This window comes from Carassius auratus, chromosome 9 (assembly GCF_003368295.1).
Source record: "Carassius auratus strain Wakin chromosome 9, ASM336829v1, whole genome shotgun sequence".
Lineage (NCBI taxonomy): Eukaryota > Metazoa > Chordata > Actinopteri > Cypriniformes > Cyprinidae > Carassius > Carassius auratus.
This window is the reverse complement of record NC_039251.1, coordinates 18,323,627-18,339,616: the sequence shown is the minus strand read 5'-3', so window position 1 is coordinate 18,339,616 and position 15,990 is coordinate 18,323,627. Positions and strand designations below refer to the sequence as shown.

At 40.1% G+C, this 15,990-nt stretch overlaps 3 protein-coding genes across 3 annotated transcripts; all 3 read right to left on the bottom strand.

Annotated features, from left to right (window-relative positions):
* Nucleotides 1-2,907: 2,907 nt before the first annotated feature.
* LOC113108598 (gamma-crystallin M2-like) lies at nt 2,908-3,523 on the bottom strand. The gene is made up of 2 exons (XM_026271800.1): nt 3,404-3,523; nt 2,908-3,212 (listed from the first exon to the last, which is right to left on the bottom strand). Exons 1-2 carry the CDS (start codon nt 3,521-3,523, stop codon nt 2,940-2,942), a joined length of 393 nt encoding a protein of 130 aa, XP_026127585.1. The 3' UTR covers nt 2,908-2,939.
* Nucleotides 3,524-5,663: 2,140 nt separating this feature from the next.
* Nucleotides 5,664-6,628, bottom strand: LOC113108590 (gamma-crystallin M2-like). Its single transcript, XM_026271792.1, has 3 exons — nt 6,559-6,628; nt 6,211-6,453; nt 5,664-5,951 (listed from the first exon to the last, which is right to left on the bottom strand). The coding sequence occupies exons 1-3, from the start codon at nt 6,562-6,564 to the stop codon at nt 5,679-5,681; spliced, it is 522 nt and encodes a 173-aa protein (XP_026127577.1). The 5' UTR covers nt 6,565-6,628; the 3' UTR covers nt 5,664-5,678.
* Nucleotides 6,629-12,301: 5,673 nt separating this feature from the next.
* On the bottom strand, nt 12,302-13,076 carry LOC113108594 (gamma-crystallin M2-like). The gene is made up of 3 exons (XM_026271795.1): nt 13,036-13,076; nt 12,699-12,941; nt 12,302-12,592 (listed from the first exon to the last, which is right to left on the bottom strand). The coding sequence occupies exons 1-3, from the start codon at nt 13,039-13,041 to the stop codon at nt 12,320-12,322; spliced, it is 522 nt and encodes a 173-aa protein (XP_026127580.1). The 5' UTR covers nt 13,042-13,076; the 3' UTR covers nt 12,302-12,319.
* Between the last annotated feature and the right edge of the window lie 2,914 nt (nt 13,077-15,990).

The following is a 15,990-nucleotide window of genomic DNA, read 5'->3' as shown; positions in this document are numbered from 1 at the left end:
ATCAAGGGCCACATGTGACCATGGACGAGAGGGAATGGGTAGAGGCTGTAACAGACCAACAGGAGACTGGTTAGAAGTCTTATTCTGAGCACAAACTGAGCAAGCCAACACAAACTGCCTGACATCTTGGACCATGGATGTCCACCAAAATCACTGACGGATGGCAGCCAGCGATCTACGAACCACTGGATGACAGGCAACTCTGGACTCATGACCCCACCGAAGGACCTCAGGACGCAGCGCAGCTGGTACAAACAACCGACCCCCCGGACACCCCCTTGGGACCTCCCCCTCCCGTCGCTCGACATCCCAAGAAAGGGATATATATATATATATATATATATATATGGGAAAATAACTTTTAAACTACTGATAGTTTTAATCGGTCAAAATTACTTTCGGTTAACTTTTACAAGCATTTGTAGTGTCAAACTACTGCTTATATATATATATACCGTAAATGATATTGCCTCATTCCATATTGTTTAATATAGCAATATATTCTATAAACTCGATATTTACATTTACATTTACATTTATTCATTTAGTAGACGCTTTTATCCAAAGCGACGTACAAATGAGGACAGTGGAAGCAATCAAACAACAAAAAGAGCAATTATATATAAGTGCTATAACAAGTCTCAGTTAGGTTAACACAGTACACGTAGCATAGGCTTTTAAATAATATAATAAATAAAAAGAAAACAGATAGAATAAAAAAGAATAGAGCAAGCTAGTGTTACAGGTCTTTACACACACACACACATGCACAATTGCATAATAAATGAAAAGAAAATAGAATACAAAAAGATTAGAAAGGTAGTTAGATTTTTTTAAGAATAGAATTAGAATAGTGAGTGTTAAAGTTAGAGGGTCAAATAAAGATGGAAGAGATGGGTTTTAAGCCGATTCTTGAAGATGGCTAAGGACTCTGCTCGGATTGAGTTGGGGAGTTCATTCCACCAGGAGGGAACATTTAATTTAAAAGTCTGTAAAAATGACTTTTGTATTTCTTTGGGATGGCACAATTAAGCTACGTTGACTTGCTTTTTGAAGGCAAACATCAATGCCTTGAATTTTATGCGAGCAGCTATTGGAAGCCAGTGCAAATTGATAAACAGAGGTGTGACGTGTATTCTTTTTGGCTCATTAAAAATTAATCTTGTTGCCGCGTACTGGATTAATTGTAAAGGTTTGATAGAACTGGCTGGAAGACCTGCTAAGAGGGCATTGCAACAGTCCAACCTGGACAGAACAAGAGCTTGAACAAGGAGTTGTGCAGCATGTTCTGAAAGAAAGGGCTTGATCTTCTTGATGTTGAATTAAGCAAATCTGCAGGATCGGACAGTTTTAGCAATGTGGTCTGAGAAAGTCAGCTGATCATCCATCATAACTCCCAAGGCTTCTAGTTGTTTTTGAAGGAGTTATGGTTGATGTGCCTAACTTGATGGTGAAATTGTGATGAAATGATGGGTTTGCTGGAATCACAAGCAGTTCTGTCTTGGCAAGGTTGAGTTGAATGTGATGGTCCATCATCCAGTAAGAAATGTCTGTTATACAATCTGAGATGCGAGTAGCTACCGTCGGATCATCAGGATGGAATGAGAGGTAGAGTCGAGTGTCATCAGCATAGCAGTGGTATAAAAAGCCATGTTTCTGAATGACAGAACCTAATGATGCCATTCAGACAGAGAAGAGAAGTGGTCCAAGAACTGAGCCCTGAGGCAACCCAGTAGTTAGATGTTGTGACTTGGACACCTCACCTCTCCAAGATACTTTAAAGGACCTATCTGATAGGCAAGACTCAAACCACTGAAGTGTTGTTCCTGAGATGCTTTTTGCCAGTAGGGTTGATAGGAGGATGTTGTGATTAACTGTGTCAAAAGCAGCGGACAGATCAAGCAGAATAAGTACTGAAGATTTGGATTCCGCTCTTGCCAGTCTTAGAGCTTTAACAACTGAGAGCAAGGCAGTCTCAGTTGAATGGCCACTTCTGAAGCCAGATTGGTTGCTGTCAAGGAGATTGTTGTGTGTGAGAAATGTAGAGACTTGGTTGAACACAGCTCGTTCAAGTGTTTTTGCAATGAAAGGAAGAAGGGAAACTGGTCTGTAGTTCTCTAAAAGAGATGGGTCGAAGCTGGGTTTCTTAAACCAGTCTAAATGATGAGGGGAAAACACTAGTGTGGAGGGGTGTGTTGATTATGTGAGTGAGTGCAGATACAACTGCAGGAGAAATTACTTGAAGGAGATGAGATGGAATAGGATCAAGTGGGCAAGTAGTAGGGTGATTAGAAAGGATGAGTTTTGAGCCTTCTGCCTCAGAGAGTGAAGAGAAGGATGTAAATGAGTGTATGTTTGCTGGTGATATGAGCTTGACTGATTGTGGTGTGGAAAATTGTGCACTGATGTGTTCAATTTTATTAATGAAAAATATGGCAAAGTCGTCAGCTATTAGAGATGAAGCAGGAGGGGGAGGAGGAGGACAAAGAAGTGAGGAAAATGTTTTAGAAAGCATGCGAGAGTTAGATGAATTGTTAATTTTGTTATGGTAGTATGTCATTTTAGCAGTGGAGACATTAGCAGAGAAGGAAGATAGGAGTGACTGATACACATTAAGGTCAGTAGTATTTTTGGATTTGCGCCACACCCTTTCAGCAGCTCTAAGCTTAGAACGTTGTTCGCGTAGAACATCAGATAACCAAGGGGCAGAAGGGGTGTTACGGGCTGGCCTGGAAGATAAGGGGCAAGATGTAAGAGTGGAGCAGAAAGTATCAGTAGCACTGATATACCACCCAGACATATTTACCTCATGAGGTGAGTTTTTTTTTGGGATTACTAATGGAAATATTAGTGTCATTTAATGATTTTTCAAGACACTGTGTTGAAGAAGAATTATTTTATTAACAATTTAAGAAATGCTACAAATAAATACTAGAACTCTAGTACCAAGAGTCCATGATACGCCTCATGCTCATGAATCTCATGCCACCCATATTGCTGAAGCTCCTGTACTCTCCAGGCCTGAAGTACCACATCCTGCCTCTGTAGTGGGGCTGCTCGTAGAAGAGCCAGTGGCCGTCCATCACATGACAGGACTGGCATTGAGACATGCGATAACGGTCCATGATGCTGTCACAATCATCCATCATCTCGTACATCTGACCCATGAAGTTCTCCCTCTCGTAGATCCTCATTCTGTAGGATCCCCTGTGCTGTAGTTGAGGAGAAGTCAATTATTTTCACTGTCTAGTCCTGCATCATAAATAGCTATTCTGAAAGTAACCATTTTATTTCCTTATTGTCCCAAAATTCAGCTTAATGTTTCCAAATCAATGTAAATTGAATGTTTCATCACGATAACTTCTTTGAATTCATTACAAATAAGAATATTAGTGGTGCTCACCATGGGGATCATACGGCAGGACCTGATGCAGTTGTTCATTCCAAACATAGACATGTAATCAGCATATTCTCCTCTCCTAAAGAAATACTGATTTCCCATGTAGTTGGGATGATCATACATTTGTGCGTTTGGTTTAAGATATATTGTCTAGTGTTTTCTAGAACTTTAGGACATTGAGAAATGTAGCGATTGAATGTGTTACTTGACTTTTTTGTGAACAGTGTTAATTTAATTAAATAATTGTTTTTTGTTTATTTGTTGTTTTATAGGTTAAGTACAAATAAAGGTATACTACAGAGGATGTGTACAGTGTTTTATAATTTAGAGATCAGTGTTGGTGTTAATGCATAAGTAATGTGAGTTACGTAATCAGATTACTTTTTTAAAGCAACTAGTAAAGTAACGCATTACTTTTTAATTTACAAGAAAATATCTGAGTTACTTTTTCAAAAAAGTAACACCAGTTATTATTTTTTTTCAATGTATTAACTGACAAGTCTCTTGTCCCCATACTGGAAGAAAGCAGAGGCATTGTGTGTGCTGTGTGAATATGATGTAGTTCTAGACTAAATGTGAATGTCCATTAATTCATCCCACTCATAAAAAAAAAAAAATAAATAAATAAACAGATAGTATTCATCAAAATAAATTAAAACAGTGAAATGCAAACTCTGACGCAAACCTGCAATATGTTAAATCACACAAATGTATCTAATCTCATTTTATTAACTAATGTATTTTCTTCTGACCTTTGATGATCCAGTTCAGACATATTATTAAACAAAAATTACTTAAGATAAACAAACAATTGGGCGTCATTGTTTTTTTTGTTTGTTTTTTTATTGCTGAAGAGTGTTGAACCTTCTTTTCCTGTAAAAGTCATTATAATCAGTAATTATGTCCCCACTGGATGCAAGAAATGCCTCCTTTGTAATGGGTTTTTATTGGTTTTGTGTCATTGCGCTGAGACATGGCATCACAGAATGTTAAGGGGCATAACATTTCCGTCAAACGCTTGAGGTATTCGGCCAATAACAATGCACTGGATAGCAGACCAATCAGAGCGCACCTTGCTTATCAAAGTTGGCATAGCTTAAAAGAATTAGTCTTCTCGGGTCCATCCACTAAAAGCACATTTATTTTAAATTACCTAAGTCTGTTAATACCAATTATAACCTATGTCTAAGGCACTTATCAAAGTTTTGAACCCAAACCCAGTCAGGTCTCAGTCGGACCTTGGGTTTTTGGATCCAGGAGGACACGTGAAGACCGCTCATTCAATGACATCAAGTTTGAATTGGCAGCAAATGTCAGACTGTGAAAAAAAGTAAAGGTGACGTGACATGATGGTGACATGACCAAGTATGGTAACTCACAATAATAATTTGTGCTCTGAATTTGACCCATGCAAGGGCACATACAGACACACACACACACACCGTGAACAAATACCCAGAGCAGTTGGCAGCCATTTTTTTTGTCTTGCTCAAGGGCACTTCAGTCGTGGTTATTGAAGATGCAAGAGAGCATTTCCTACAATTCTTGCTAGTACTGAGAATTACATAACTATGTTAAATAATTAAACTTTATATGCCATGTTTGTCTACTGAACAGCAGATATGGAATTTTTTGTAAGCATCTATGGATTTTTTAAAATTATTATTATATCTTAATATGGCTTTTTGTTAATATTGGTGCTTTTTGCTTGTAACTAGCTGCAACCCTCACAAACAACTTGAACCACAGATGTTCATAGCGAGTTCTGTAGTGTTTCTTTAAATGTAGACTTTTTTACTTTTACATTTTTATCTAGATACTTGGACCCAAAAACATTAAACTTGACTGAATTTCATTGTATGGAAATATATATATATCATTAAAATATACCACATAAGAAAGTTTATTTATTTATTTATTTTAATTTAGCCATATGGACTTTTGAGTCATTTATTTCTGATAAATTCTAATAAAATAGAAGCACTTTTAATTTAACCAAAGGCTGTGAGGAACCAGCTTTTTTGATGCAATTTGTGTCTAGGTAGTTTGGGTTTCTTGTCTGGCTGGACCTTGTCATTTGAAAACATTTATCCCTCATGTTTACAGTACATAAGTTAGATTGCTATCTTAAAATAATATAACATAATTCAGAAATTTCTTGCAGTTCTGTTTAATTTATGAGGTGTTATTTGACTACTCATGTAAACATTATTGATATCAATGATTTTCAAGACAGAATGTTTATTGTTGTAGAATAATTATTTTATTAATATAAACTCTAGTACCAGGAGTCCATGATACGCCTCATGCTCATGAATCTCATGCCACCCATATTACTGAAACTCCTGTACTCTCCAGGCCTGAAGTACCACATCCTGCCTCTGTAGTGGGGCTGCTCGTAGAAGAGCCAGTGGCCGTCCATCACATGACAGGACTGGCATTGAGACATGCGATAACGGTCCATGATGCTGTCACAATCATCCATCATCTCGTACATCTGACCCATGAAGTTCTCCCTCTCATAGATCCTCATTCTGTAGGATCCCCTGTACTGTAGTGGAAGAGAAGTACATTGTTTTAAGTTTGTCATGTAGAAAGAACATGTAACCTAAACAAATACAATAACTGTATTGCTCTGCCTCATAAATACACATTCTGAAAGGATCCTCTATGCTTTGGCATTTTTGCCTATATATCAGCTTTTTGCTTCATGATTCCAAATAAATAAAAATTGAATATTTAATCAGAAATGGTATTAATAAAAGTATGTGTATTTGAGTTGATACAGGCAATTCATTTATGGAACTCACCATAGGGATCATACGGCAGGACCTGATGCAGTTGTTCATTCCAAACATAGACATGTAATCAGCATATTCACCCCTCCTAAAGAAATACTGATTTCCCATGAAGTTGGGTTGATCATACATCATCCAACATCCGCTGTGCACTCTGCAAGAGTGACAGCGGCTCATGTAGGAGGAGAAGTCACCACAGTCGCTCATGCAGTCATAAGAGCGACCCTGGAAGTTCCTGTCCTCGTAGAAGGTGACCTGAAAATTTTAACTTGATCTTTTAACTGATTTAAAGTTAAAGTTAACAAATAGAATCATTTAGGAGTAAAACTGTGTGAAAATTGGTGTCAGAACAAGGTTTACCTTCATGGTTGCACTGGATGATCCTAAGTAGTTCCACAAGGGAGAAGCTGAAGCTGTTTCTGCTTGTTGACTGACTGTCACCTGTGCTTTTATACTAGATCAAGACTAAAGACTACACAGCCTCTATTGTTAGTCAATTCCTGACTGTGCAATTTGGTCCATAGGCCATTCTAGTTAAAGCTTGGTATGTAGATTTTATTGTTTACATTGTTTGAACTGTAGAATTTCTAAAGTATATGTTGCGAAAATTAATCTATTAATCTATAAATGCTAAAGAGTAATAGTAATAATAATAATAATAATAATAATAATAATAATAATAATAATAATAATGAACTTTCATTCTGACAAATAGTTTTGTTCCAGATTTCCTAATTCTGACTGTGCAGATTATTTTTGTTATTTAAATTTTTTTGGTTGTGGTGGTGGGGGGGGGGTGTCAATGATACTTACAGGTGTTTCCATATGACCTCATATCTTTGTGAAGCTTGGCTGTATTATACTGGCCTGGTTGTGTGATAAATTGTTAATTTCATATTATGTAACTGGAAATCACTTACTTGTTTTGACAAGCTCTCATCTGAACAGATTATTAAATATAGTGTCTGTGAGTGAGCGAACTGTATCTTTTTAATATAGATTTTTTTTTTAATCAGATTTTCTGATTTGTACGATATATACATATTTTTCTTTTTGCTGTACCCCTACAAACAAGGAAGGGACAGGAAAGGAACAGGAACGGAAAAAGAAAACAGGAACTCGAAATGCGAGGAACTCGGAATACGAAAGACTGGGTACGACAGGAAACGGAAGAAAAGGACTCCATGCAGACAACAGGAAAAGACTGGTTAATATAGGGAGGCTAAAGACTAATAAGTGAAGGCTCCTGGTGCAATTAGCAGGAGTGCAATTACTGTGATGAAGGGACAAGGCTAGTGTGTATTGTAGTGCCTACGTTGAGGTGCCTAAGGGGAAGTGATCCCACTAGTGGACCCCCAGGGAAACAGAGACCAGACAACGTGACATTAGAGCAAGAGCAGTCTGGTAAGGCAAGTCTGAAACAGAGAACATGAACCAATTAAGGGTAGCCACGACAGGATCAGTCGACCGCACAGAGAGTTCGGCTGAGACGTGATGAGGCTCTGGAAGTTCCGCAGAGGCGAGGAGAAGCTCTAGTAGTTCAGCAGAGATGTGGAGAGGCTCTGGTAGCTCAGCAGAGACGTGGAGAGGCTCTGTTAGTTCAGCAGAGACGTGGGGAGGCTCTGGTAGTTCCACAGAGATGAGGAGAAGCTCTAGTAGTTCAGCAGAGACGTGGAGAGGCTCTGGTAGCTCAGCAGAGGCGTGGAGAGGCTCTGTTAGTTCAGCAGAGACGTGGGGAGGCTCTGGTAGTTCCACAGAGACGTGGAGAGACTCTGGTAATCCCATGGTGTTAAGACTGGATTCCAGAAGATCAATGCTGCCTTGACTCTGCTCATGAAGATCATTGGTGACTTCCATTTGTTCATGAAGATCATTGGTGACTTGCATTTGTTCATGAAGATCATTGGTGACTTTCCTTTGCCCATGAAGATAGTCAGTGACTTGACCTTGCCCATGAAGAACCCTGGTGACTTGACCTTGCCCATGAAGAACACTGGTGACTTGACCTTGCCCATGAAGATCACTGGTGACTTGACTTTGGTCATGAAGAATACTGGTGACTGGACTTTGTCCAAGAATTTCACCGGTGACTTGGCTTGACTCCGGAGTGTCAACGGTGACTAGCCCTGACTCTGGAAAGTCAACGGTGACTAGCCCTGACTCTGGAAGGTCAACGGTGACTAGCCCTGACTCTGGAAGGTCAACGGTGACTAGCCCTGACTCTGGAAGGTCAACGGTGACTAGCCCTGACTCTGGAAGGTCAATGGTGACTAGCCCTGACTCTGGAAGGTCAACGGTGACTAACCCTGACTCTGGAGGGTCAACGAGAACCTGACTCGACTCTGGAGGGTACACGAGCACCTGACTCGACTCTGGAGGGTCAACGGGAACCTGACTCGACTCTGGAGGGTCAACGGGAACCTGACTCGACCCAGGAGGGTCAATGGGAACCTGACTCGACTCTGGAGGGTCAACGGGAATCTGACTCAACTCTGGAGGGTCAACTGTGGCTGTCATTCTGTGCAGAGGCACTGGACAAGCAGCCATCTTGTGCCATGACTCTGGACCGGCGGCCATCTTGGGCCACCAGGAGGCCAAGGTGGCCATTTTGGGCAGTGGCGCTGGGCCGGCGGCTATCCTGGAAAGTGGCGCTGGGCTTGCAGCCATCTTGTGCTGTGGCGCTGAGCTGGTGGCTATCTTGCATCTGGATGCTGAGCTGGCGGCCATCTTGCATTGTGGTGCTGGGCTGGTGACCACCTTGTGCTATGGTGCTGGGCTGGCAGCCATCTTGTGCAGTGGCGCTGGACTTGCGGCCATCATGGGCAGCGGCGCTGGGCCGGCGGCCATTCTGCGCAGCAGTGCTGGGCTGGAGGCCATCTTGTGCAGCCGCGCTGACTCGGCAGACGTACTCCTCCTCTCCCCTCTCCGTCTGCAATGGTGAGACGGCGGCTCCGATCCGTCCCTCACGAGCCCAGGGTCGAAGGGTGGCCATGGTGGAGAGCGATGCCGGACCTCCTCTCGACCACTCACTCCTCTGCGACCTCCCCTGGTCCCACGAAACACGACCAGATGGGTTCCCTCAAAACCACTCCTTCTCTCCCGCTCGGTGGCTGGGGAGGAAACATCAGAAAACATACCAATGGATCTTATCTTGATGGAGTCCTCCGTGACGTTCGGGACCCAGTGAAACACAGGGAACGAGAGATCCAAATGCAGTAAGTTTTTATTAGAGTAATCCAAATCGTAAGCCAAACAAGCCAGGGTCAAAACCAGAAACAATCCAAATAAACAAACAAGGAAGGCACAGGAAGGGAACAGGAACGGAAAAAGAAAACAGGAACTCGGAATGCGAGAAACTTGGAATACGAGAAGACTGGGTACGACAGGAAACGGAAGGAAAGGACTCCATGCAGACAACAGGAAATGACTGGTTAATATAGGAAGGCTAAAGACTAATAAGTGAAGGCACCTGGTGCAATTAGCAGGAGTGCAATTACTGTGATGAAGGGACAAGGCTAGTGGGAATTGTAGTGCCTATGGTGAGGTGCCTAAGGGGAAGTGATCCCACTAGTGGACACCCAGGGAAACCGTGACCAGACAGCGTGACACCCAATCACCCTCATTAAGCCATGTCTCAGTCATAAAAAAAAAGTCCAGGCCATGTGAAGAAATCAGATTGTTAATTAAAAATGTTTTATTAGTAATAAACCTGATACTTATCAAGGCCATCTTCACAGACAAATCAACAGAAGCCTTATTTGATAAGTTCCATATCATAGAATCATATTCCATAGAATGAAGGTTATAAGAATTAACCCCCCTCTGCTTAGAATGCCAAAGAATAATTTTGAATCTTGATTAAACTTCCCGACATGGGAACAACTGCAACCAGCTCAGAGTATCTTATCTCCCAGAGTCGAGGTGAGAGATACTGGAATGCAAAGTTGAGGTCATCCACCACTGAGATTGCATGTCCAGCCAGACCAGCAGTGAAGGCACACGCACGTGCAGTAGTCAGTCTCACCAACATGCCTCCTTTCATGAGCCCACACCAGTCCTACAAAGCACACGCCATGACCGGGGATCGCATGTCTAATGGCCACCCGAGTGCCAACTTAAAGCCACAACATCTGACTTTCTAAGACTTAGCAGGAGCTCACGCTCATACACGTGAAGCCAGTTGACTTGGTACACAAGCAATAATGAAAACAGGACAAGAACAGGTAACACGTAGAACACACACAAAGATGGCATGCCAAATTACACACAGGTGCCATCTTAATAAAATATTTGCATTCCACATGGTCGGATGATCAGTCTGGTTGTAGAGCTCTTTCCACCGGTGATGCAGGTTGCGTGCAGTGGGGAGGGCATAAAGTTGCTTTCTGATAAATCAATATGCTGGCTCCTTAGAGTGGACCAGCTCCTAAGAGAATCCTTAGAGTGTTGACCAGGCAGCTGGGTCAGATGGGTTTTCACAGGGTCCTTTGCAGTCTGACTGCATGGGTGATGAGCCATGTGGTTCAGGTACTGTCTGCTTATACTTTTGTGGAATGGGGTACACTGATTTCAGACTTGCGAGAGTCAGATGAGGTCCATCAATGCTGGGTCCTTTGCAAATGAAGTGCAACTGAATGAGATATAAAAGGTTTACTTGCAAGAGCTGAACCTTGACTGTCTTGAAGTCTCTTTCATTGTCACTGTGGTGTGTCTGTTAAAGTCCGTGTGACCCAGTGGTTGCTGCCAACTTTATTCCAGTATGGTGGATACTTTCCAACTGAAACGGAATATTGAGTTGAGGGCGAGGGTTTATATTTGCGCTCCTCCTCTCATCTCTCACTCATATTAATATAGGTGGTGTACGCAGATTTTAAAATATATATTTTGCAAAATATACAGGCATGTTAACACCTTAAGCACATTATTTTTGATGCTCTGACTAAAGTGTGCATTGGCTTGTGATGTACATGAATGACGTGATATGCACCTGTAGTAATACAGCTGCTCTGCTCATGTTCATCTTCAGTTCTCTTTTCACAGCAGTTCAGTCAGTGTACTGATGGAGTAGTGAATAGGTGAAGTGAATGCATTGCAGTTTACTGGTCACTGGAATGCTACTGTGCCATTGTTAAATTATTCTTCATTCACACCAGTCTGTTATTATGGTACAGTGGGAATAGGATGGTCTATTTATTATTATAATATGCATTCTTTATATTATGAGAGGATGGCCTGTTATCTTACTGTAGTACAACAGAACTTGCAGTAATAATTGTTCATTACTTTTTAGATTCTTAACATTTAACACTAGGATTTGAAAATTAAAATCTTTATTTGCATTTTTCACACTGCTGGTGAGCAAGAGAGAACAGTCGTAGGCCTAATTTCTATGTATAGAACCACATAGTATATTTAAATTTTATTTTACAAAAGTTCAAAAAGTGCTACAGAAAAAAAACACAGATCCTAAAATCATGGAAATTACTTACTTGAAAAAACATTTTGTCATTTCTAACAAAGACTGTATTATATGACTACTGTATAAACCTCAGTCCACCTAGAGACCTTCTACAATTTTTCAAATACTTAAGCACTCTCAGATACAGAAAACATTTTTCGATGGTTCTTGTAATGTGTTACTTTGTTCTTTAATACTGTACTGTATATTTGCTTGTATGTTGTTTCAACATGCAAAATTTTGTTACAGCAGTTATTCATTCTTAACAAACAATTGTTTTGATTTATTATTATTTGTAAATTAAAGTACTTGAGTAATTTATCAAAATTGAACATACAAATTTGATATTCAAAGTCTGAAAAAAAAAATGCTTTAGAATTGGATTGTAATTTCTAGAATCAGCATTAGATCCTAAAATTCCACTCCATAGTAACTGTATTTCTTTCATTTCAGGACAGCAAGTAGGTTAGAAATATATTTGTTCTAAAATCATAGATATTTCCTAATCTAGAGAAAATATGGAAGTAGTTTTGGGAAGTTTGGGAAATAAAGATTTTACATTTTGATTTGTGTTTTGTGGATTTTCTTTTTGTGATTAGTGGAATTAATGATTTTCAAGACATTGTTTATTGTTGTAGATAAATTATTTTATTAATATAAACACTAGTACCAGGAGTCCATGATACGCCTCATGCTCATGAATCTCATGCCACCCATATTGCTGAAGCTCCTGTACTCTCCAGGCCTGAAGTACCACATTCTGCCTCTGTAGTGGGGCTGCTCATAGAAGAGCCAGTGGCCATCCATCACATGACAGGACTGGCATTGAGACATGCGATAACGGTCCATAATGCTGTCACAATCATCCATCATCTCGTACATCTGACCCATGAAGTTCTCCCTCTCGTAGATCCTCATTCTGTAGGATCCCCTGTACTGTAGTGGAAAGAAGTCATTTATCAGTTTTTTAGCCAAAAAAAAAAAGTTTAAAATGAATCTATTTATGTGTATATGTTATCTCATGAGCTTAAACTGAGCTCACCATAGGGATCATACGGCAGGACCTGATGCAGTTGTTCATTCCAAACATAGACATGTAATCAGCATATTCGCCCCTCCTAAAGAAATACTGATTTCCCATGTAGTTGGGATGATCATACATCATCCAGCATCCACTGTGCACTCTGCAAGAGTGACAGCGGCTCATGTAGGAGGAGAAGTCACCACAGTCGCTCATACACTCATAAGAGCGACCCTGGAAGTTCCTGTCCTCAAAGAAAGTGACCTGAAAATTCAAGTGTAATATTTAGTGACATAAAGTACCAATTCAGTATTTCAAAGCGAAACTTTGTGGAAATGGGTGCTGGAACAAGGTTTACCTTCATGGTTGCACTGACTGATCCTCAGTAGTTCCACAAGGGAGAAGCTGAAGCTGATTCTGCTTGTTGACTGACTGACTGTCACCTGTGCTTTTATATAAGACCAAGACTAAAGACTACATGGCCTCTATTGTGGGGCAATTCCTGACTGTGCAAGTTGAAACAGAGGTCATTCTAGCTAAAGCTTGGTATGTAGACCTTAAAAAGCTTAGCATTTAAATGTATTAGAACAATACAAGTATATTGGTCAAAAAGAATGTGATTCAACAGATAAAATCTTAATAAATTATAGTAATACTTTACAGTAATGTTCAATTTGTTTACATTAGGTTATGCTTTAGATGTCATGAACTAACAGAGATTTTTTTTTTTAATCAGTTTAATTGTAAATTGGTAACACCATTCTTAATGCATCATTTAATCATAAACATCATATAATGTTAATGTAAACTGTTGTTGAAATGCTAATGAATGTGAATTGTAGAAATGAAATATTCACTTCACCAAAGGGCACTTTATTTTGTTGCATATAGACTATTGTGATGGTTCAGAATCCTGTTTGAAATTAGTTTTAGTAAGTAGATTTGTGCACAAATGCAACCTGTATAGTCATAAAATAATAGGGCAGCTGGGGAACAACACAGGTTAAGGTAAAGCTTAAGCTTGTATTTTCATCACGTGGTTGTCGTTTTAGATTGAGAACCTCTGGCTATATGGAATAAGGTTTTTTTTTTTAATGAGTATGCGTTCTGTATCCTTAGCTCTGTCCATCCACAGAAGGGGCTTTGTTTTGAGAAAAAAGTAAAGAGACCAAACCTAGTGAGTAATGCTAAATGGCACATAACTGATGCTAATTTTGGGGATTGGTGGTGAAAACTGGAATTATTTAAGGTGCAGTATATTCCCCTTATTATGTATATAAATAAGTCTTGATCAAACTAATGAAAGATTACAAAAGAATTAAGTTATTTCAAAATAACTTTTTCAAAGACATTTTTAATGTAAAATTAATTGGAAAGAAATGGAGAATGATTGGAAGTTGTATTTTCAAACTTCGAAGCATTGTTAATACAAATGATTGTGTTCTTCCTTTACATAAGTGAACATGTTGACGTATTGTGTTCCTTTTGATTTATGCCTTGAATTTTTTTACTTTTTCATATTATTTTTCAAAAAGTCAGATGTAGCATCCCACTGGCTGACAATCATAAACATTCACTGACTGCACTGTACATACAGTTTATAAGTACATTTATTTATATTTAAATAATTTGCCAATGATGATTCAAACGTACGATTTAGCAGGGTAGAGTAGGCTTGTTTGTTGTTTCTCAGATCACAAATGCAGACATGGTTTTATGTTTGTGCAGAGCGATGCACAATGCGTATTAAGACAGTGTAAGTCATTATAATCAGTAATTATATCCCAACTGGATGCAACAAATGTCTTGTTTGTAATGGGTTTTATTGGTTTTGTCTCTCCTAGTGTTGTCCAGATCACAAACAAATCTTTATTTTTAGCTGGATCTTCTTATTGAACCAGTCGAACCAGTTCACCAAATTGAGCTAAATCATTTGAAATGGTTTGCTTCTCCAGTACGCACTAATCCACAAAGTACTTAAGTTATTTGGTTTAGAAACATGCCTTACACTCCCTCTGACACAAAATAAACCAATATCCCAAGTCATTCAGTTACTCCTACATTGACTGAAGTGCTAAATGAGAACCGATGATGGGATGTGCACAAGCAGAGCAAGCAAGTCTCATGTTGCTTGCCTGGGAGACGGCATAGTATGTTAAGGGATGCAACATTTCCATCACATGCTTGAGCCATTCAGCCAATCATAACACACTAGATAGATGGCCAATCAGAGCACACCTCGCTTTTCAGACCGATGAGCGTTGTAAAAATCAACAAACTTCACAAAGCGGGGCATAGAGGAGAAACAATAATGTGCATTATATGGAAAATGTTTTTTTTTTTTTTTTACCTTAAAGGAAAACTCCGACTTTTTGGGACTTTAGCTTATTCACAGTATCCCCCAGAGTTAGATAAGTCCATACATACCTTTTTCATTTCTGTGCGTTCTGTGTGTTATTCGACGCACCCACCGCTAGCCTAGCTTAGCACAAAGAATGGATGTAATTGCCGGCAGCCATATCACCCTGAAGACCAAGACCGGTTGCCCACTGAAGCTAAGCAGGGCTGAGCCTGGTCAGTACCTGGATGGGAGACCTCCTGAGAAACTAGGTTGCTGCTGGAAGAGGTGCTAGTGAGGCCAGCAGGGGGTGCTCACCCTGTGGTCTGTGTGGGTCCTAGCGCCCCAGTGTAGTGATGGGGACACTATACTGTCAACGAGCACCGTCCTTCGGATGAGACGTTAAACCGAGGTCCTGACTCTCTGTGGTCATTAAAAATCCCAGGATGTCTTTCGAAAAGAGTAGAGGTGTGACCTCGGCATCCTGGCTAAATTCGCCCATTAGCCTCTGACCATCATGGCCTCCTAACAATCCCCATATCCGCTGATTGGCTTCATCACTCTGTCTCCTCTCCACCAGTAAGCTGGTGTGTGGTGGGCGTTCTGGAGCAATATGGCTGCCGTCGCATCATCCAGGTGGATGCTGCACACTGGTGGTGGATGAGGAGATACCCCCTGTCTATGTAAAGCGCTTTGAGTGCCAAGAAAAGCGCTATATAAATGTAAGGAATTATTATTATTATTATTATTATAAATGGATACTGTTAGCATAGTAATCCCAATAAGTGACAAAATAATGCAAACATTTTCCTATTTACATGTTGTGATCTGTATAGTCACAGCGTGTACAAATAACAAGGCTATATGAGACAGAGCCCATTTTTAATCGTATAAATACTGGGAACTATATTCTCCCTAGGCGTAGGAGCACAGCTAAAGTTACTTGGGCAGAGTGGCTACTTGGGCGGAGTGATT

Coding starts and splice junctions, on each gene's coding strand:
- LOC113108598 (XM_026271800.1), bottom strand. CDS start 3,523: ATGTATGATCATCCCAACTACATGGGAAATCAGTATTTCTTTAGGAGA. Junction 3,213..3,403: donor CCTGCCGTATGATCCCCATG/GTGAGCACCACT, acceptor CCTCAACTACAG/CACAGGGGATCCTACAGAAT.
- LOC113108590 (XM_026271792.1), bottom strand. Junction 5,952..6,210: donor CCTGCCGTATGATCCCTATG/GTGAGTTCCATA, acceptor CTTCCACTACAG/TACAGGGGATCCTACAGAAT.
- LOC113108594 (XM_026271795.1), bottom strand. Junction 12,593..12,698: donor CCTGCCGTATGATCCCTATG/GTGAGCTCAGTT, acceptor TTTCCACTACAG/TACAGGGGATCCTACAGAAT.